Raw genomic sequence first — 22,740 nt, forward strand, 5'->3', positions numbered from 1 at the left:
ACATTGTCAGTAATATGTGTCACGCAGCAGGCAAATTAGTCATATCTACACTGTTTGTGACCTTGTAATCGATCAAGCTAACCCATTACTCCATTTTCGATAAACTGGGGATAATATTTTGCCACTTCTTGTTTCAAGAGACTTTATTTTGTTCTGTACATACATGAACATCTGTACAAAATGACATTTCATACTATGTAATGCTCTACCTAATTAAAGTACAACATATGTACATATGACCTGGAAAGCAGCTTAACATTAGTGTGGGTACTGGGCAAGGGGTGGGAGGATCCTGTGGGGGAGACCCTTTCATTCAAATTGTCCTCTTCATTTAGACAAGAGCTGCTGGACAGAGTGAGACCTCTCAGATGCTAAGGAGTGTCCCATTAATGCACTGTCAGACACAAAGTTTCAATGGAGCCTAACCACTTATCTATGTTATGCAAAATATAACTATTTGACAGCAAAATACGTTTTTTAACTTCAGTCACAGGCCACTGCAGGCATTCACTAAATGAAGCAAGGTAACAGGGTTTATTTCCCATCCCACAGATGATATGGCAGAAAATGACTGAAGATAATGTCTACTCTGCTCAACAGTAGTTGCAGAGATAAAGCAAATAAAATTAAATGCTCATAAGATCAAAAGTTCATAGCCCCAGTGCTATGTTGTATTTATTGAATTTAAGGAGGTGTATCATCAATTAGCATTACTTATTTAGAGATTATTCAGTCTTAATGGGTGGGGATCCTACAGCTTCGGTCACTGTGTCCAGCAGCACCTCATGTGGATAATAATTCCCCACCTAAGCAATGGTTTAGGGACTGAGGTTCCAGGGTCGGACCCTGCAACCAAGTGGGCATGTTGTGCAGCTAGGCTGAGGTCTGGGTGTGACGGACGGGCCCAGATTGGGTGTGTGTGACAGGAAGAGCTATGAGCATCAAGGTAATGGACGGGCCATGGGGTGGTGCAACCCTAAGCAATATACATACAATATATAAAACACAAATATCAGCAACAATAACTGCAGGCTTTCATTTTTTCCCCATATTATGATCCTGAATAGTAAGCATGTACTCTCGGTATATAGTCCTAATAAGAGGATTGTATAGCACTCTTCCATACACCAATGCTTTTTTTTTTGTATTTCATTTTCCTGAAATATTGCTTAGGCACCTCAGCAAAATTGTAGATCACATTCTGAGAGCCTAAATAAATCAAGCAGGTCTTGGGGGTGGGGTGGGGTGGGGGAGGGCATTTGAAATGAGTAGATATTTCCTAATTAGTTTTTTTTTTTTTTGTCTTTTTTTGTTTGTTTTTTTAAACTGTACTAACATTTTCCTTACCAAAACACCAGGGAGACTTGGAGGCTTTTCATTGAAAAGGAAGAAAGAAATGTGTACAAAGAGGTCCTGAGGAAGAATAATAAAAAGAAACTGCTTAGCCACAGTAATACTTATGGACATATATAAAAAAGAAAAACATAACAATAAAAAAGTGAAATGAGGTTACAATATCATGGTTTCAAAGCCAAAAAAGAGAGGATGCAGTTATATATGTCTATAAGCTGGACCGGGTTGGTCTCCCTCCCCAGACTCCCAACGAAGTCAGGACCATGCTGACATGCAGCCCCTTCCCAGACACACCAAGACAAAATCTGGACTGAAGTGGACCAAAGCTACTCCCCCAGGGCAAACTGCACAGAAATTTTGGAACATGTTGGGAAAAAGACAAGGTCATCTGGATATATGGGAGACGCGCCATTTCTCGCCCAAGGAAACTGCTCTGTTGATTCTGCATTTTTGGTCAAGTGAAATTTAGCATGAAATGAAGACGTGAAGCCAAACCAAGGTGGTCAAACAGCTACGAGCAATGCAGGGCTGGCCGGACTGGTGTGTGTGTGTGGTGGGTAATTCGATTTCTAAGGAGGAAAGAATGCTGTGTGTAGTCAGGTGTAGCTAATGTGTTTCCAAAGACATTCTCCAGAGGGGTCAGGTAAAAGTGACACTGAAATCTCATTGGCGCCACCTAGAGATGTGTGCTGGGACACCAGGAAGGAAGGGGAAGATAATGCAAATGTCCTGAAGCAGGAGAAACAACTGGCACCGGAGATGTAGACACTGAAGAACCCTATAAGACATGGCCTCCACCATCAGCTTTACAATTCAGAATGCTGTCATCAAAGATCACTTAAACTACCCCAGCAGAGGCAGGAGGAAGAAAGCCTTGATATCATGGTTCACAGAGACACACACAGATAAGATGTGCAAATACTAGGAACCACCAGTACATCACCTGCCAGCCCCACAAGTTACAGATCAAGGGCCCCTAACTGTGGTACATGTAGCATTATGGGAAACTGTCATATAAAGACCAAACTCTGGTACTGTCATGTGGCTTGTAACGCCCATTAGTGCAGTAATTCTCACATTCTTACAATAGGATCAGATGTCAGGGAGCTTGAGGGAGGAAGCAGACCTGAGATGCTTCCCCAAAACGTTATGCCACACCCTCAAGCTTAAAGAGTTAGCAGCAGGGCTGCTCAAAGAGGCCAGGTCACATGACACACCCCATAGAACTGTGTTATAGGACTGATGTTAAGAGAGCCTTTTCCCGTCATAGGGGTCTTGGTATAATGCAAGTATGCACATTACAGTTGACCCAGCAGAGAGAAAGACCATGATTGCTGTCACAGAGCAACAAAACCAATTAAAACACTGATATAATTAAGAAGAACCGCTAAGTGCTACTAAACACAAACATGTGAGATTCTTCCAAATTCAAGTATATCCCTGTACCTGCTGCTTTTCCTAGCTATTATGCAGCAAACGGGGGGGGGGGGGTCTCTAGGCCGCCACACTGGCCGGTTTGTTTCAGAGAGTAGTGACACATTGCTTGGGCCTTGCATGACGACACAAAACAAGCCTGCACCTCTTCCCTTCAGGGCAGGCTGCTTGGATGCAACTCTGCTAATGCTGCTAACTGGGAGTAGGGAGGTTCGGAAGCATGACCAGCAGGGCCAGAGGGGAGCGACAGGGAGCTGCGGACCAGGATGTGACAGCGGAGGGGAAAGGAAAACTACAGACAGGCGCCTCACTGAAAAGACTAATGTTTGGGTGTCGGTGAGTGTGTGTATGTGTGTGTGTGTGTGTGTGTGTGTGTTAAAGAGGGAGAGGTCTACAGATATGGGGTCCTCTGGGGCTGTCAGGGGCGTACAACAGGCAGCGTTGGGGTGGCACAGGGCGCGAGCCAAGAGACACAGGAAGGGGGGGCATCCATTTCAGGTCAGAGAGCTTCCTGATTGGCCGTCAGGTACTCCTCAGCCCGTTTGTGGGCCTCCAGCGCCTTTATGGTGTAGACGTCCTGCGGCAGCTCCGACTTCCGCCGCATCAGCACCTTATCCTTCTTCAGCTCTTTCATGCTCTGGAAGGCAGGGGGCGCCAACAGGAAGACAGACGTCAGCATAACGATCCACACCGGCGATAGGCGGACTGTTGGGCAGCTGGGTCTATCGCTGCAGCCTTAAACCACGTTAGCACTTCTCACAATAGAAGGCCAGCAGGAGATTTCTTTCTAATGAGGCAAGATCAAAGCAGACTCCCTCGCTGATGTTATCGGTCGAAGAACCCACTTGGTCTTCTAAAAAACTCTTGGGGCTCACTGCATTTCAGAGCCTCCAACCACCCCGCCCATGTATGTCCCTGGGATTTGAACCCATGACCTTTATGTTGCTAGCACAGTGCTCTACTTATTGAGCTACAAGAACTTAGTAACACTTAATAATGCACATTTTTCAGCATTAGTGGTTAACCGGTGCCAGAGGTTCGGCTCGATCTCCGTGAACTATTGATTTATCTGCACCAGCTCCCGCAGTTACGTCGCTTGGCCGTGGGCGCTCACCTGCGTGGCCTCAGTCTCCACAGTCTTCTTGAGTAGCTGGATGTCCTCAGCGGTGGGCGTCTCTGTCTCCATGGAGTAGAGAGCCAGGCCTCCGGGGCTCTCGCTGTACATCATGTACTGTCAGGACAAAATAGCGCTCTTTAATGACATGCTTAGGCCGCCACCTCGGCATGAGGATACCGGTGGCGAGTGACAGCGGTATATATGTGCAGGTCGGCCACAGAAATCAAACCAATGACGGCTGTATAGACCAACTTCAGGAAAAGACATCTCGACTCAACCAGGTGGTTTATAGAAAAAATAATAAATGGAATGAAAGTTTCACTGCATATGCTCATTATTAGCAGCAGTGACATGCTAAATGACTCCTCTGAGGTCAGGGCCCCTAAAGCCTCACTGTTACAGACACCACTGAGTTAGTCTGCATCTGGGACAAGAGCAAGAGATGGGGAAGCGGCCAAGGAACTGACCTCGTCTTGGGAGTGGATCCCAGGTCGCAGAGAAGGGTTCAGCTTTGAAAGCTAAAAGGAGAAAATACAAAAACTGAGGCCCATGCCAGTCCTACGCATCAGCCCAAAAAGTCCTTGAGTCTGTGAAACAAGCCCTACAGAGCGACACAGAAAGCCCCCTGAGAGAATAACTGATAATTACAACTAACACAGGAAAGTGGAATCAGTTAATTACAGAACGACTCAGAGTCTTTTTCTAAACAACAGATAAGAGATCAGCACTGATATCAAAGTGAAAAAAGACAGCAGAGAACTCCAAAGAGGACAAGGAGCCATGGCTGTTTAGCTGCCAAACAAGGTCAGAGTGGCTTCACTGGAGATATGAGGGTGTGTCTGGCAGCTGTGGCATCTACTGACTACAGGATGTGTGTGATTTATTTAACAAAAACACAATAAACGCACAATTCAAGCATGGCTGTATACCCACGTCTGTGTAATCAATGAGTGTTCAGACAGGAGATGTGTTTTGTGTCAGTGACATCACGGGGGGGGTACCTGGGGGTTCTGCCTGGCCAGCTCCTCGATCCTGTGCCACATCTCCTCTCGTTCCTTCAACTTGTACTTCTCCCTGCAATCAGTCAGGCGGCTACCTCAGAGCGGTACAAATCCACAACCCAGCAACACGGCGGTCACCATCAAGCCTCACCCAGAGCTGCCTGGAGAGTGGCACTCAGGGACTGGGGGGGGGGGGGGGGGGAGGGGGAAGCACTTACTTCTGCTTCTCTGCCTTGTATTGCTGTGTGCACTCGTCAAACAGCTTCTGGTTCATCTCCATGAAGAGCTTCAGGGCATTGTAGATCAACCCATGTATCGTCCTGGTGAGGGAGGCAAACATCGGCTCACGTTAAGAGAGACGTGATGGTAAACTCTTCGGGGACACGGCTACAAGGGGCAGACATACTTGTTCCAGTGGCTCTTGGAGTTCTTGTACAGTGCTGGAAACATTATTGGCAGAATCTTCACTGCGTTGTCACTTATGAGGCTCATGATGTATTCATTGTTCCAATAATAAAGGGCTCTCTCCGCCACCTAAAACCAAAATGCCGCTCACATCCAATCTCAAGAAGACCCTAGACTGCAACTTCCTGAATACATTAATCTGTGCTCTGTGGAAAGCCAGGCCCCCGACAGCGTACCTGAAAGTGTGGGCTGGACACACACTTGGCCAGCTGTCGGAAGAGAGGTTCCATGACCTTAATGAACTCGGAGGGCTCAATGACGTCCAGGATCTCCTCTAGCTCATTCAAGAACATCACTTCTTTGGGGCTGTGGGTCTTGGGCCAGAACTTCAGCAGACCCATGATCACCTAAGGCAAGCAAGTGAGATGCTGCGATGTGATTGCTTGCGATATATGCGATGTGGGATATGACTGTCTGTCTTATAGAACCAGCATTTCAAAAGGGCTGAGGTTGAATGTTACAGCCGATTAACCTGGTCAATCAGGTCATGACACACCAGATCCCACTGACTGATCCGAGCTGATCTGACTGGCAGTAAGGAATCGAAATACAGCCATCCAAAGCATAATGTGGTCATGACGGCTGTCAAGTGTATTACAAGCATGTTAAGAGTAATTTCCACAGCCATGAAAATCTCTTGAAAACCTTCTGCTTGAATTGTCTATGGGATATATGTCAAAGCCACACAGCAAAGCAGCTTGGGTGGTATTTATGTTTTCATATGGTCGTGCAGTCTTGACTCCTGGTAAACACTGGAATCAGAGATAGCCTAAACGGACTCATCAGTGCAGAAGTTAAGCACTAGGGAAACGAGCAGACAACTCCTTGTTAAAGAGTTAAAAATATCACCCTTCGTTTATTGACACCTCTCTCACTGCCCAATCTGCAAACACCAGCCTGACCTGCGGCCACATGTGCACTAGGTGCATTCACAGTATGTTTTGTTCTTGTGACATTAGCTCCTGCATGCGCATTATTCTTTAACTTTTTTTTTTTTCTTTTTAAACTTGAGTGATACTTCAATCACTGCAAACACTGTGCACTACAATGCATTGCCTCAGCGGAACTGAGGAATATTTGTATTTTTGACAGTATTAAAAAAAAATACCTTGGGGATTTCAAAATACCGGGGTATGGCGTAACTCTACAAACCACCCAAGCCTAACACCAAGACCAATAAAATGTTCTATGGAAGAACATACCGGTTCCGTCAGACTGCTGTCTTTCTCCAAGAACTGCACCACACAGTAAGCCAGCTGGGGGGAAAAAAAGTGATAAGCATCTGAAAGAGTTGATATGGCTTCCACACTATGGCGGTGAGGCCTGGTGGCCTGACGTGCATCAGTACCTGTGGATGATACACGCTGAGCGACTTCACTTTGTGCAGAGGCAGAAGGACCCTTATCAGGAACATCTTATGCTCCTCTTTTAATGGCAAAGCGAAACCATTGATAATGCTGCAAAAGACCATCAGGAGGGGGCACCAGAGAGCCCATCAGAAATCAGGATCTCAGACATGTGGGAGAGATGAGATGTATGGAAGTGGGAGAAACTGCCATTGTCGCCGGCCACTCACCTCCCAAGGATTTCCAGCAGCTCTGCAATCCCGTTATGATGCTCCGTCTCATATATAAACCTGGAAGTGGGATGTGTTAAAAATCCCCCGATTAAAGTAAGTAATGCTTCCAAAAAGACCAGCGCCCCCTAAGGGTCTCCTGAGTTTCTCTCAGGCAGTTTCAGAATTAGTCAGAAAACGGCCCGACAAACGAAGAGGTTTTCGGCACAGGGAGGGGGCAGCCCTGGAGCAGCACCTACCTATAGAAAATGTTGTTGATCTGCCGCCGTATATAAGCCCTGAGGCCCAGGAACTTTCCGTAGATCCTGTGCAGGATGGTCTTGAGGAAGTCCCGCTCCCTGGGGTCCTCGCTGTCAAAGAGCTCCAGGAGCTGTGGGGCAGACCCAAGCCAGCAGGCTACGTGAGCTGCTCCGGACCTGTGATGGGCGCTGAACATGTACACTGATGCTCGGTTTATCTCTGGCCAATGAGGGTTTAACTGGCTGTCATGTGGGCGTGGCTAAGCACCTTTAAGGTGCCTGCGACAGCCAATGCAGCTCTCTGTGAATCATTGCCTCTCCAGAAAAACCAGCTGATTGGCAGCTTCCAATAATAAATCAATTAGTCTGAAACCGGAGCATTTCCAGTAGCATTTATAATGACACGAGGGGCCAATTACTCAGAAGTACTGCCCTCTGCAGGCAAGGGGTGAGCACTTGCTCAAAATCATAATGTCCACACAGGGTGCCATGACAAACAGATGCTTTGTGCCAAGGCTCTGAACAGACACTTACGGACAGTACAAACTTTTGGTCGATGTATTTTTTGGCAATGTTGGGCTGGAAATCTGGAGACTCCAGGAAGCGCAGGAAGAACTCGTACACCAGCTGGACCAAGAAAACAAGAGATGCAGGGGGTGTGTAAGGGTAAACAAACAAGACGGACATTTGAATCAGCTCTCCATCTGCATAAGATGGGAGAATGTCACAGAATAGAGGGAGGACCAATTACTACACAGGTGGTTAAAGCGCCAAAAAAATACACTTGAAGAATTCAACAGCAATGTCTCTTACCAGAAATCTTTACCCGGTTATTGAATATAATCCACAGACTTTGTAGTGAGTGTTTTAATGTACTATTAAAACTATATAACTAATTACAACTATTTGCACAAAAAACTGGCTAATAAAATTGGCCATATTTAGACTGCCCGGTGACGCTGAGGCTGCGGGGGCACTGTACCTGCAGGTGGGGCCATGCTGCCTCCAGCGTGGGTTCATCCTCTTCTGGGTCAAACTCTGCCCCTGTTGGGTTCGAGGAGGGGGGTAGGGTCCTGAAGAGGTTCACTGAGAACTGAGGCAAAGGGACAGCATGTGAGTGCCATTTCAACTTAACCCACGTACTGAAATCTCAGAAGTCGATCTGACGTGGCTGAAAAGGCCAAAGGTCAAATAGACGTACAGGTGGGGGGGAGGGGCGGTGACATCCAAGATGCTCATTAGGCTCACGGTGAAAGTGTCCGTAAGGCTAGGATTTTCTTTGCCTCATTACGCCACGTGCACACCACACACAGGTACTGCTCTCTGAAGGGCTGTGAGTCACACTGCCTGCAGCTCTCAAGGGGACGCCAAGCCCAGCACATCTAACCAAACAGTTTACGGAGATCCCGGTTCCTTCACGTTATGTGGACTGTTCTGGTTGTGCCCAAGTCCCAGCCACTAACTCGTGACTGCGGCTGGCCCCGCCTATCACGACCAGCGAGGCTCGGCCGTCACACGCGATTGGCTGTGTGTTGGAGCATATGAGCGTGTAAGAGAACAGCAGTGCAGAGAGGTGGAGGGGGAAGGTAGACACGGACTGGGAATAACGACTGGAGAGCAGAGTCCCTGTGTGTTTGTGTGTGTGCACGCGCGCGAGGGGAGCTACGATGACACCATCACAGGACTGTAAGAGAGACACCCAGACAGACGGCTCCCCAGGGGATGCTGGGAGCAGCCGTCAGATTTAATTCATCCAACTTTCCACTGTGGTTAAGGGTGGATGAAAGTTCTGATCTGAACAGGAGCTACGCAGCCTGGGCAGAACTGGGGTCGAGATGGCAGAGGACGATTGTCAAAAATCAATACTGTTTCAATGCTCACTAAGTTATCTACTGTCAAAATCAATATTCTGCAGGCGGCAGGGGAGGCGTGCAGCCTCCAGGGGGTGCTGTGTGCATGCTCACCATGATGACGGCCTCTGGGTAGATGCATTCGGTGACCACATCACGGTTGTGTGTGATGTACTCCACCATCTCATTGAGGCCGGCCCGCTTCACCTCCTTGTACTTGAGGTCGCTGAGCGGGTCAGTGACGAAGTCGAACAGCACGCAGCACTGCCGAAGCTTCTGCACAAACAGCTCCTCCCTGTCGATGGGTGGGGCATCTAGGAGAGACAGTGAGACACAAGACATCAAGGAGTTGCTTCTTGTCTTGGATTCTACTTTTCCCCCACTTCACGGAGCCCGAGCATAAGAACGACATCTTCACTCCTCAATACCCAGATGATGAGCCCCGCTAATGTGTCGCATGGTCCAGTCACCCAAGTCACTTGGGACATACTTGGATCCACATCTCTAAAGGATTCCTGCAGGAAAATGCTCTCTTAAAGCATGACAGACAACTCCCACAATAAATGTATCGCAGTTCTCCCAGACTCATTACCATAAGGGGGCGCTAGCACGAACACAATGAGTATCCCTCAGTGCTAGACAAATGCTCAAAGTCAAACACCAAGTCAACCAAATGACGCCAATAGGATCTTCAACTGTGGCAGAATCCAATGATATTCTGAAGGGAACAAATGTCTTGGAGTAATCAACACTTCTGCTAAGCCAGAGCAAAACAGCATATTACCATTAAGGCTTAAGGACACTTTAAGATGGCTCAACCGAAACATTAAACCCACACTAAAAACCACTGCAATCTAAACACAGTTAGGCGGATCACAGAGTTTCATACAGAATGTTCACCATGGTACCGTGCTAACCAAAGGAGAGGGTATGTTTGTAGAGTGGTTGTTCTGCACTCAAACAGCACAAATGCTTGTGAAACCAGAATACATGCTTTTCCAGCCTAGACACACAATACTCTGGTGACGTGCCCATGCTCCGTATCAGTGGCAGGAACTGCTGCAATCAGGAAGTGGCCGGTCACCATGGTCTGTAACAGCGCTCGGTAACATGTGAGAACTCAGTGCTGCAAAGGTCAGTACACAGTTTGTCCTGAATTTCACAGAGTTCATAAACTGCATAAAGCCAATGTTTATCAAACCATGCGGAAACAAGCCCCACCTTTTCCCTCACAAGGCTCCTCCAGAAGCTCAACCACTGTTCCAAGCTTTGGGAGAGCAATGTGTTGGCCTGATGAAAAATAAGGTGCTGCTCCAAACTGCCACGTGACTGGGATGCTGTTGACTCCAGAACCTGGCACCAAACGGATCTCGCTCTCTGCTGAAGACCCCTCACCAAGTCTTAGTTTAGCTCCCACTGAACTGGCACCAGCTTCATCTCAGAGTTCAACCAATCATCAACCACCGCAGCACAGAGAAATTAAATAATAAAAAAATCATGATGACAAAATGATAACTGCACCCATTTTAAGAGCACAGGCTTAAAGGTACGGCTACACCAGCACACATATACTAAGACCTATCGCTTTACCACCGACTACACATGGGGTGCAGACAGATCTCCCAAACAGGAACCCTTCATCCAACTCACAGCATACCAACTCAGAAAAGACTAAAACCATGGGGGGAGAGACCAGATGAACACGAGAGGCACAACAGAGAGTACATTAAGATATTAAAAATGCGCCTGAGCCATGCAATTAGCTCTGAACACTTTACGCCCATTTAAGAGGGTTATACATTCTGCCCCCATTACAGAGCCCTCATCCCTCAGCCTGATCTCCAGCTCAACTAAAGCAGCATCACCCTGGGGGTCTTTGGTCCCTGGGAGTGTGGAACACCAAGCTCGCATCCTCAGCCATGCAGCTGGACAAAATGTCACCCACAAGCTCATCACTGACTACCAAGGGTGAGGAACAGGTACCACACAGTACACACATCAATTAATTACAGCAGTGGCAATTAATTAGGCAGCATTTTCTATTTTTTATTCAACAGTCATTAGATGAGCTGAATCTCGTGTTGCGGGCAGCTGCTGGTGAGGGCCGGGGTGTTTGAAATGTGGGTGAGGTGTCTTCACGCCACGCCATTGAGTATCTTGCAAGGCGGCCCATTGATCAGGCTGACGTTACTATATCCCCACTACACTTCACAGCACCCTGGAAGCTCTTCACCAGCCGATTCCTCATGGGAGTGAAAAGCAGATGCCTCCCACAACGTTCTCTTTGACTGTGCCAAAGAGTCTTATGTTTAGCAGCAACCAAGCCTGAATACTAGCATGTTTAAGACCAAGGTCACTGTTTTTTTTCTACTGGAAACCAACTCGCCTTCTACCATGAGAATTAGCATGATAATAATATCATGATTTACTAGCTGCTTTATGGTTTTGTTTACAAAGTACCCGCTTCCTCTTTCTTCAAGGCTGTGTTCCTGGAGACCAAGCCCTTCCACAGCCGCCACGCCAACTTACAGATTGAGATGTCATGGTAGCAGAGGGGGAAAGGGTAAGATTACATAGCCAATAAGCACACAGTCAGTTCAGAAGCTTAGTCGACGAAGCCATGGTGTTGGATCAGTGATGTAGGACTGATGAAGTCTTACAGAGGTTCTCCACAGAGTTCCTAAAGACAATGAGGGGAAACTGATCGCTACACTGACAATGCCCTATCACAGGATAGCATTGTGTTTCTGAGGTCAGCATCTGAAGGTTACCAGCTTTACAGTGACAGATCAGTGCCCGAAGAGACTCGAAATGGAGCAAGTCACTTACAACATCAAAGACTTCTACTCTTTCAAATGGTTTGCATCAGGAACTGATACGCTCAATTGAACAAGAGTCAAACAATGTCAACAGATGCTTTCAGAAGTATTCAGAGTCTCCTGCTGATTGGCTACTGAATGCCAGAGCAGACCTTCCTAGGATCTGCCTCTCAGCATGGTGGCTTAGATGGGCTGCTCCAACTACACCTGAACCCCCTCCCCCAAGGCACATATAATTCTCTTCTCTACCACTACCTGCCAGCTGAAACGAGGGAGGAACCAGATGCCATTAGATCAGAGTCATACTGAAGTCAAAATCAAACTGCTGGTTGAAGTTAGGTTCAGCAATCCACAGACTCACGAATTAAAAACCTCCATCATGATTACACTTTGGGTCAAAAAGATAATGGAAACCTAGTTGGGCTGTTTGAACCAGTTTCACAATAGCTCTGCTCAAACTTGCAGAAGTAACAGCACAGTCTTCACAAACTTACGACCATCTACTTTTAATGCCCTCATGGTCTAGTGCAGGGGTGGCCAATCTTATCTGCAAAAGGCCGGTGTGTATGCGGGTTTTCACTGCAACTCCCTAATTAGATTACTAATTAGAGGACTGATTGGCTGAAGAATCCTCACACCTGGACAGCTGACCTACAGGTTATCCCAAAAACCTGCATACACACCAGCCCATTGCGGATAAGATTGGCCACCCCTGGTCTAGTGTGTCATCACAAGTAGACCGCACTGCTACTGAGTAGCTTGAGAAGGAATGTCTTTAATCTTGAGACAATCGATAATTTCAAAGAATAGTCAGAGCAACAACAATATAAGACCATTACTCATTCTGGCCAGTCAGAAATGACTGCACTACATCTGACTAATAAGATAATCACTCCACAGAAGGGTCCTGTCCAGTTCTTCTTTTCCCTCCCGTGCATCTCCCCATTCATCAGCCCACAAAAAAGAGCCATTCATTTGGCGGTGACCAATCACGCAGTTCAATGGCAGGCAGTTGTGTCCTGTAGTTGGCTGCGAGGAACAGCCCAAAGCCAGACCTTGATTTCCCATAAGGATGGAGTCGAGTGAACCAGAGTCCAATGACAGGGCTCAATGAGAGGGCCCAGTTCACTAAGATGGTGGAGACGAATGGGGAACAATGCTGGCACATATGGATGAAGGAGTTTGGCAGTGTGAGGCAGAGATGCAGGAGGGCTCCAGATGAATGACACAATAAGCTCCTTACACAAAAGAAGGAAGAGAAGCTTCCGCTGTTTATTTACCGCCTGCTTCTATAAAACACACCAGCACACGCCCCTGCCCTGGGAGGACACAGGGCCCTGTTGGTTGCCAGCCCGCAAGCTTGCACACTGCCATGGCCAGACGTTAATTCCCGACATGCAGTTTGATAACACGCTGGGCCTGGAAGGAAACCATGAGGCAAACAGCGATTTAAGCCTGAGTAGAAACCTGCAACATGACCATGCGGAGCTCTCCTCCAGCAAGCCTGGCTGCTGGAGCCCATATACACCTATAGTGCCAGAATCTTACAGATTTATAACAATAGGATTCAGCTGCCTGGTGGTACCGGTAGGACAATTCACCTGGTCAACTCATCTCCCTGATCTCCTCATGATAGCTCCTGAGGCCTCTATCAAGCAGGTTAAAGAGTCAGGCTCTAGGATTTATCAGTACAGTGTGCCAACTGTGAGAGCTGATCATTCCTCAAGGTCAAGAAGGCTGTCTGTTACCAGCTGTAGGTGTCTATTGGCATTCAAAGTTGAGTGTTTACACTCCTGAAGGGAGAAAACAGCCCCACTGCGGGAGGGATCACAGTAAGATGTCAATCACTGCTTCAAAGCCTCTATTATTCCACCAAATAATTTTATCCTGTGCACACTGAATTGATGCTATTAAACATGCATACAGGGCAAAACCTGTTCACACATCACAGTTTCTCCTTCACATACTGACGGACAGGGCTGGAAATTAAGCTCAGTCGCTTGAGGTCAGTCACATAGATGAAGGATAAGGACTAAAAACTGAATTACTACACCTTTGCGACTGATCGTATTTCGTGTCTAAGACCCATCAAATGGTAGCTCCCCCTACATGGGAGAGGAGACAAGGCAAGCCCTAAAGCCCAAGGCCATCCTGAAGTAGGACTTAAAGTTTCCCGATTTGGGAGCTCAGCCCTGGCTCTCAGGGCACGCTGTGGCACGCTGTGCACACAAGAAGAGGAGTGCAGATGCAATTCAACTGCAGGGTTAGAAAGCATAAATAAGAATCTCAATACTGTGCTGGGGGAAAGAGAAATATCATCATCTGTTACGCCCAATTATTACCATTAAAACAGATAAACACAGTGATCACTGCTGTTTTGCAACAGCAAACAGCGAGACTGAGTGGCCTGTGTGCGCTGTGGAATGAACAGCAAGCCTCAGGTCTCCCTGGCTAGCTCTCAGATAGCCGGCCAAGTGGCCTGTGTGTACTGTGGAATGGGACGGGCGAGCCCCAGGTCCCCCCAGTTACCTCACAAACAGCTGGACCAAGGGGCCCATGTGTACTGTGAAATGGGACGGGCGAGCCCCAGGTCCCCCCAGTTACCTTTCAAACAGCCAAAACAAGTGGCCCTTGTGCATTGTGGAATGGGATGGGAGGGCCCCAGGTCCCACTGGCTACCTCTGAAACTGGACTGAGTGGCCAGGGTGCGCTGTGGAATGGGACGGCGAGCCCCAGGTCCTCCTGGCTACCTTTCAAGGCCGGCAGTTTCTGCAGCTCGCGGTTCCTGCTCAGATTGAAGCGGGATGAACTCTGGCGGCGCTCCTTCTTGACAATCTGTGGCCCCCCTGAGTACTTGATCTTGTTGAGCTGGGTAGGCGGGGGGGTGCTGTTGCTGGGCCTCTTGCTGGCCATCTGCTGCTGTTGGGCCTGGAGATAGGACATGCGAAACACATGTGTATGTGCCGTGAGTTCTGAGGCTTCACATTAGTGCTCATTTTAAGGTTTAACTCTAGTTGCCTAGGTAGGTTGGCCCAGAACCCTAAAAATGACATGTATGTACAGGTCCCTAAGATACCTATGGACACCAAAGAACACTACCAGCTTATCCTACATCCCAGCATTGCCAAATCTTTAAAGGGATAGATGAAAAAACAGGCTGACAGCTGGATGGATAATCGATGCTGGGGAATGGCTAAGGATGTGAATGAGAGAAACTGGAAACCCAGAGCTGACACGAAGGGAGCCACATATGAATTGGTTGTGAGTTCAGTGCAGCAGAACCTGGGAACACCCTTACTTATTTTAGTACAATCTGTACATTTGCTTCTTGGCTTTGGCAGCAATGGATGATGGGAGTCAGAACACAAACGGAGCTACAGAAAAATCAACAGACCACTTCTCACTGTGTATACGCTACCTGCAGCAGATAAGTAATGGATAAGGCCTACTTTGATCTAATCCCAGTGTCAGGTTGAGTTGAAGCAACCTCATTGTAAGATGACCACATATAGTGTCTACCGTTTCAGCCACTCATTACAAGACCCAGCAATGGTGAAACCACCTTTCAGTCTCCAGGGAAGGTGGCCTCAGGGCTATAGAGATGCAGACAGCCAAACTGCCCCACACGTTAACCCTGGCCAACATGGTAATAAAGTAGGTTTTAGACAAAGTTATAAAAGAAGATGCCACAGACAAGGACACTGAAGACTCACAACGTACAGCTAGTCATGATGCTGGGGTTTGTTGAATGTGTGCCTTAAGTACATAGTTGGGGAGGTCATTTTCATCTGCCAAACTACTTCCTACTACCCTAACATTAGCCATTCCCTACTCCCACTCCCCATTATTATCAAGGTACAAACCCTCTGACCCTTAGAAGAAGGTCTCCAATATTATGGAGCTAAACAAAAAGAGGAGAACAGTCTCAAAGTGTTACTTCCCCCTCCCCAAGCATGGAACTTCAAACCAACTGCAGGATCTCCATGGTCAGACCCTTGGCTGATTCCTCAAATGAGACAGGGCTTTGGTGAATAATTCACTTTGCCTGGAGCCCTTTTGGTGACACCCCTGTGGAGAGAGCTGCCCTGCACTGGGTACTGTGACAGCAACAGCGGGTGGGGGGGGGGGGGATTCAAGAGTGTTCTGTAGTGAAAGAGAACACCACTGTGGAGTGATGGGCTTCACAAACACTTAGGGCGTTTTTTCCACTGCATTCCCAGAAAATACCAAAAGTATGATACTTCCAGGTGTTTTTCACTGGTGTAGACACCGGCACCGGATGACATCACAACGTGAGGCGGGGAATATTGTACTGAATTTGAAAAATGGCTGTAGTATATTATACGGCTTGGCGATATTAATACCAATGTCACATGTTATGCACATAAAATTCTTACATTTCTAATCAGCTATATTAAAATAAAGCTTCTTTTGTATGGACATTATAGCATGAAGGGTTAAAGTTTCGCTAAAATATTTTTACTCTGTTACTCTGTCATAGGGAGAAAAAAAAAACTTGGTAAGTTTTGCAATTTTAATTATTACTCCTTTTATAGATTCTTATATGTTTAAAAATCATGTGTGCTGTATTAGTATACAGTGATCCTCCACTATATTGCGGTTCAGCTATCGCACCCCCGCTATTTCACGGATTTTTCCCCGACCCGTCACAGTTCTCTGCGTACCGCGTACCTTGCTTGTGGTCCGATTGTTTACATTTTTTTTTAAGCCCTACGATGGCTTAAATATGGATTTTTTACATATTCCATTATGTATATTATATATAAAAATATACATTACATATTATTATTATTATGTTACTCATATCCTTAGCCCAGCATCCACATATCATATGTGTTGTTTTAATAAGTTGACATGTGTTTAAAGTGTGTAGGAGGGGTATTTTAAGGCTTAAAACTATAAAAACATGTTTATTTATATTGTCTTTCTATATCGCAGATTTTCACCTATCGCTGATGGGTCGAGAACGCATCTTCCACGATAGGCGGGGATTCACTGTATTCAACAAAATACTTTTTAATTTCTTGTCATACCATCCAGATCATCTTGTTGTATATGTTCTTACGATCAAATCACTTTTTTTTTTTTAACTTTGTTTATCATTATTTTCTGAGATTGTATTGTTTCAGTGGCAGGCTATTTGCATAGCCAATCGACAAAGAAAGCATTTCAAGTCCCACCCCAAAGTACCGAAGTACCCCAGCTGGTTTGGCACTTTTGGTACTGGAACTCGACTGGAAGCTAATGGAAAAGCAAAAGAACTGAAATTATCGTACCAAAAGTATCGTACTCGGTGCTGTGGAAAAGCACCCTTAGAGGGGAACTGGTTCAATGGAGGATGAAACAAAATAGGCCAGTGGGGCTGGTGCCGCCCTGTGCCCAGCATAAGTGGGCAGCACTTTGAGCAGAGCTCAGTTAGCACCCAGCCATGACATAAAATGGGCTTTGTGTAAACACTCCTTTAACATCTAGAGCAGAAGCTGGACAAAGACAGGAAGCCTATTGAGACCAAGCCATCAGGGTACCCTGGACTGAAGGCAACCAGGACCACCAGAAAGGGATGATGGACCCGCTCCTGAAATAAATTTAATCGATACCCTCCCGTTTGTGGCACACCAGGAGTACTGCAGCTGAAAAGTCAATACACAGCCTTATACAAGAAGCATGTCAAAGGCTGGAACACGGGAAAGAGTGAGGGGCTGGCTAGTGGACGGTTGGGGGGCCGTGGGCGTCTCTGGACCTGGACAAGAGCAAAGACAAGTCTGCCAAAAAGCTGGAGCTCACACTGTCCTTTGGGAGCCGCACAATGATCCGCGGATACTGGACGACAACAGCACCAGAGACGGCCACCACACACCTACGAACAAAACATGCTGTGACGAACGGAAACATGCATTAAATGCACAGTCTGGCCCTCTGTAATCAAATACATTTCCTTTGACTTGTCACTGATGGCAACCGCAACTCGATTCAAGCTCACAGAAGCCGCAGTAAACATGTTCTGGAGCTGACAGAACAGGTCGCTGGAAGACACCGCCACAGATTAACTGGGCACGGGTCCAAACGTTACGTCATCTGTGGTTCTGTTTCCCACACAAGAAACTCAAAAAAAAAAAAAAAAAGATAAACAGATCGAGCAGCTTCTTGGTCAGCTGCCTGGTACTGCTCTCCTCACTGAGCGGTGTGTCCATCACTCCTGCTCTTTCCAGGGTCATTTTCGGGCACACCACACCTCCAGCTCTGCGAGTCCGAGACAAGCTGCTCCGCTTGGCACGCACTGTAAGCATGGGCTTCTCTGCGGGTTCCACCCACAGGCCAAAGTCCAAGGGAGCCAGTAAGTCCGAGATGCCTTTGGCCTGTGAGTGGCATCCAAAGCAGAGCTGTCGGTGCCCTGCTTCCTGGGATGGGCAAGCACAGAATGAATCCCAAGCACCATTCAACACTCTTTGATTCAGCCAGCTCAAGATAAATGAGAAACACACTGTCCCCCCATTACGCTCTCCAAGTTATCTATACCAGGTGATCAGTGCTAAATCTAATGTCCTAATTGGTTTCCCCACAACTCTGTACATGTGGACACTCAGATAAATATTATATGGATTAGACAGTTTGGGGGCAGCGTGTGGCTCGGTGGGCTAAGCCTGTGTGCCTGTAATCAGAAGGTCACTGGTTCAAACCCAGCCTCAGCATGTCTGCAGGTCCTTGAGCAAGGCCCTTAACCCCCAGCTCCCTGGCCGCCGCTACGCTTCGTGGACAACTTACTCTACGAAAAAGAAAGTTCAGGGAGGCGTAAAGACAAATTCCCCATGGGGATCAATAAAGTATCGATTATTATTATTAAAATTTAATTTAACGGGATGGACTCATGCTTCGTCAGTGCTATAATAGCTACAAAGTTAATGATTCACTCAAACGTCCATTAACACAAGTACAAGGGGCCTTGCTAGTGCAGAACCTTCCTTTACTCTCTCGGCAGCAAGTAAGCAAGCAGAACAATGAGTGCGATTAAGAAGTCCTCAGATTTCTCAGTCGTATGTACATTAGGAGATGGCAGGCAGGTGGAACTCTTACTCCTGTATAGTGTCCACAGAGCACAGCCTGCCTCTCCCTTGGGAGAAATCATCTAACCTAGAACCAAATAGAGCCCTTTTAGGCCACCCCCTAAAACCTCAGGCTTTCAGAGGTAGCACCTTTCAGGTGACAGAAAAGACCTGGACAGTCACCTTCATGCAGCCTAAATGGAAACAGATTTCCACAGGGCATTCTTAACATTTTTACTTCATTAATTGTTTATCAAAGACATAGAAACTATACAAATAATATATTTCTCTTTTAAACAGATTAAGAAATATCAGCATATCAGAGGTGTCAGAGAGGCTTGCAGTGCCTAACAGCAGGATATTTTTACATTAATTCAGGCTATGCACATTATTAAAATCTGACAAAGGAAACAGTATACAGAGCGGCTGGTCTACCACATGCTCTTTTTCAGCTGAATGGCACATTTCACACAGACCCATATGCTGAGGTTAGTTGGGGAACATGCAGAGAACCAAGTGTGTTCAGACATGAATGGTCATCTACCTGATCTAAAGAGGGATGTTCCCGGTTTTGACGGTGACTTACCTCATCGGGATGCTCGTCCTTTCCCACACTCACGGTGCTGTTCTTTGCGCTGCTTCTGGCAGATTTGGCCGGTTCCTGTGAACAGGGCAGAAATCTGACCACATCCCCAGAACAGCGGGACTCTACGGTAATGGACAGTCAGACGCGATTTGGGGTTTAATCATGATTTGCTGTCGACTGCTGCTGCCGTGCCAGGCTGCTCTGTAGACATGACCCACCCGGCGTGACTTCAGCAGACAGCCAGTTACACCAACATGAAAGATATAGAAAATACCGGTATTGCAGGAAAAAATGCCTCCCGGTAATTTGGAAAACGGCCTGGAGACATCTCGGCATCCCCCCTCCATCGTATCAGTGACATTGAGAGGAAACGTTTGATCACATCCGTGCGATGCGCCGCAACAGATTAACGAGCGGCGCGGCGAACGGGCACATCTAATCCACAATAACGGAAAAACAGACTGGCGCCTTTCTATGGTACCGGCAGCCTAGACGCCAGGACTGCAAATTAAACTTGCGTCCATTTACTTTATAAGAGTGAGGTTAATGCAACGATGCTGTACGCCAATTAAATATACACTACTTAAAAAACGTGTCATGCATTGATGTAGAGAAGCAGTGACTTTTACGCGATGCACATAACAGTTTTTTTTCCTTTATAAAGAACTTGAAACGTTTTTTCGCCGACTGACTCGCTTGACAGATGCTATACTCTTAATCACTGAAAAACAATACTATACAAGTTGGCAGCGATCATGCATGTGGAAAGTGGATCGTGTCGCAATAAGGTTTACTCATGCGCCAGAACACGTTCTTTAAATACAAATGCCTTTTGTGGCCCCAAAGACACCGATAAACAGAACGGGGGAAAGGCAGGGCGCTTTTGCGTGGTCTGAATACTAGCTAGGCCTTAATAATAACACTGTATGCCGCTTGCCATTCAAATTAAAGACATGCAGTCGTTGATGTATAAGCCGATAAAAACAGGAAAACGCAACTTCCTTGTCAGCGGGATTAAAATCCAGCATCTGGCACGCATTACCTTCTCTTTTTTAGTTTTGTTCGGCATCGTGCGGCTCCTGACGCCTGACTCGCCCGGGACTCGGTCGCTCTCCCTTCGCCTGCCTCCGGCTCCCTGCGCCCTTCTAGGCCGCCACTGTTCCAATTGGTCCGAGACACGTAAAGCTGCCTAGCGACATGTCGCCGCTGTTTTTTAATTGGATGAAAGGCGGATAGCGGTGCCGTAACTGCGCTTGGGAAACAGATATTCTACCTAGCAACACTTGGCGTGAACACACATACCCTCTTGGGTTTTTCCGGGCGAGCATGTACATTTTCGGTAACGCTCTTTAAGTTATGTGGAAATGCCTGATATATTGCATTGTGATTATTTGACTAATATATGTTCAGTGTTTTGGCAACCCTGTACCGGAGAAAGGAGAACCAGAGACAGAAGGATGATTTGTTAAAGTTTATTTGAATTAATACCCCGACTACGCAGTGCAATGTTTTGCAAACGAATTCTAATATATTACATATGGGACACATAGCATTAAATCCCAAGTCATTGCACCATAGATGGAAAAGAATGTATCTTACAACTATGTAGCATCTTGAAATGGAAAACCCCGAACTACGTTAATAGATTATAGCACAAACAGGCATTCCCAATATGGTCTGAACATGACTTTATTGTAGTTATTAAAGTCTCTTTCCCCCTCATTTTCTCTTGTGCTGAGTGTTGAAAGCATTGCGTTCTTTGAGAGTTTAATGCACTCCGTGAGTGATTTCTGATACTTGATGCATTTGCATCACTACGGGGGTTTAACTGCATGCCTATCTTTGCCACAAACCCCAGTATGGAATTGAGAAGCCCTTGTCCTTAGGTACAGTTGGTAATAGGTGTAGCTTATCGGCAGCTGCACAATGGCGATGGCCACTATCAACAACGTCGATCATACGTAGACTGTCGTTATCACTTTTCCTCTGCGAGGACTTGTAGCTTTCAACTTTTATTAGAGAATGCGGCGCCATCTTCTGGACATGTTCTGTAATGGAGGCTTTATTACAGATGAGGTCTTACCTTGAAGCACTTGAATAACCACAATACTGAGGCACGTAGTATTCGGGTACTTGTAATGTAATGAAATATCGAAGTATTTACCTAAACATTTAGGGAGATTGAAAATAATACCATCAAATATAATGGTCATATATAACAGTAAATCTGCTGTCAAGAACTACAATATCCAACTAAGACATGACACATGACAATTATGAGCAAAAACGTCTTTATTTTCAAAGTTTATTAACAGTCAAAAACGTTCCATTTGTATGACCTGGTATCTAAAAGAAAAATACATTCACACAGGTTACCCCACCAACATAACAAAATTTAAATAATCGACCATGCACACAGTTACATCAATCAGAGCACATGCAATAAAGAACACATTCACACGGTCTCTCCAGACATTATGCATTCCTACAATCACCCCAGAAACATTCTTCTATCTAAATGTCCACTACAATTTTAGAAGAAAAAAACTTAGCATTATGACAGCTATTCCAGAGTAATCTTGGCTTACACCTTACCTTTATATAAAAGGGGCACCGCTCCAGAGGGTGGTACAGCCATCCTGGGAGGTAGCAACTCCAGGTAACCACGGATACACATTTAACAGAAACACTCACCATAACAGTTATCATGGTCTTATTTTGCTTTAAGGAAAAAAAGGGGAGTAGAAGCACTGGCCTGTCAGTCAGTGAGGGGGCTGTGGTTTATGTGCAGTTTAAGATGAAAACAGTTATTTCACGGTTACAGGTACAAAAGCAAAGCATAGGTGACAGGTGAAGGCAAGAGGAATGTCAGCAGAGTGATTACATCCCTTAAACGAACCCCCTCTCCCACAAACAGGAAGTAGGATTTCTGTGTGGATACCACTCAGTGATTCATCTTCTGTACTACTTGTCCTAAGCTCGGTTGTGGGGGTCCACAAACTATCCTGGAATGAACGAGCGCAATGAGTACCAAAGCTTTTATTTTTGCTCAAGAAAGTACACCAGCGTTTTGCTTCTTGGAGAAATATGTACTTTATGAGCAAAGGTGGATTACAAGTGAAAAACCAAACCAAGCCAAAGTGAAAAGTTCAGCTGGAAGCTGTATAAATACACTGTTATGCTGATGACCATTATTTACGTCTTTGAAGGACTGAAATCAAACTCGCTGATAAGCTGCA

General features: G+C 46.4%; 1 protein-coding gene across 1 annotated transcript; it reads right to left on the bottom strand.

Annotated features, from left to right (window-relative positions):
• Positions 1 to 125: 125 nt before the first annotated feature.
• ppp2r5d (protein phosphatase 2, regulatory subunit B', delta) lies at positions 126 to 20,645 on the bottom strand. The gene is made up of 17 exons (XM_023821464.2): positions 20,544 to 20,645; positions 19,502 to 19,576; positions 14,605 to 14,782; positions 9,150 to 9,349; positions 8,168 to 8,278; positions 7,720 to 7,812; positions 7,186 to 7,316; positions 6,947 to 7,006; positions 6,719 to 6,827; positions 6,573 to 6,626; positions 5,547 to 5,717; positions 5,312 to 5,439; positions 5,124 to 5,225; positions 4,906 to 4,978; positions 4,372 to 4,422; positions 3,902 to 4,018; positions 126 to 3,424 (listed from the first exon to the last, which is right to left on the bottom strand). Exons 1-17 carry the CDS (start codon positions 20,568 to 20,570, stop codon positions 3,287 to 3,289), a joined length of 1,818 nt encoding a protein of 605 aa, XP_023677232.1. The 5' UTR covers positions 20,571 to 20,645; the 3' UTR covers positions 126 to 3,286.
• Between the last annotated feature and the right edge of the window lie 2,095 nt (positions 20,646 to 22,740).

Source organism: Paramormyrops kingsleyae, chromosome 3, assembly GCF_048594095.1.
Source record: "Paramormyrops kingsleyae isolate MSU_618 chromosome 3, PKINGS_0.4, whole genome shotgun sequence".
Classification (NCBI taxonomy): domain Eukaryota; kingdom Metazoa; phylum Chordata; class Actinopteri; order Osteoglossiformes; family Mormyridae; genus Paramormyrops; species Paramormyrops kingsleyae.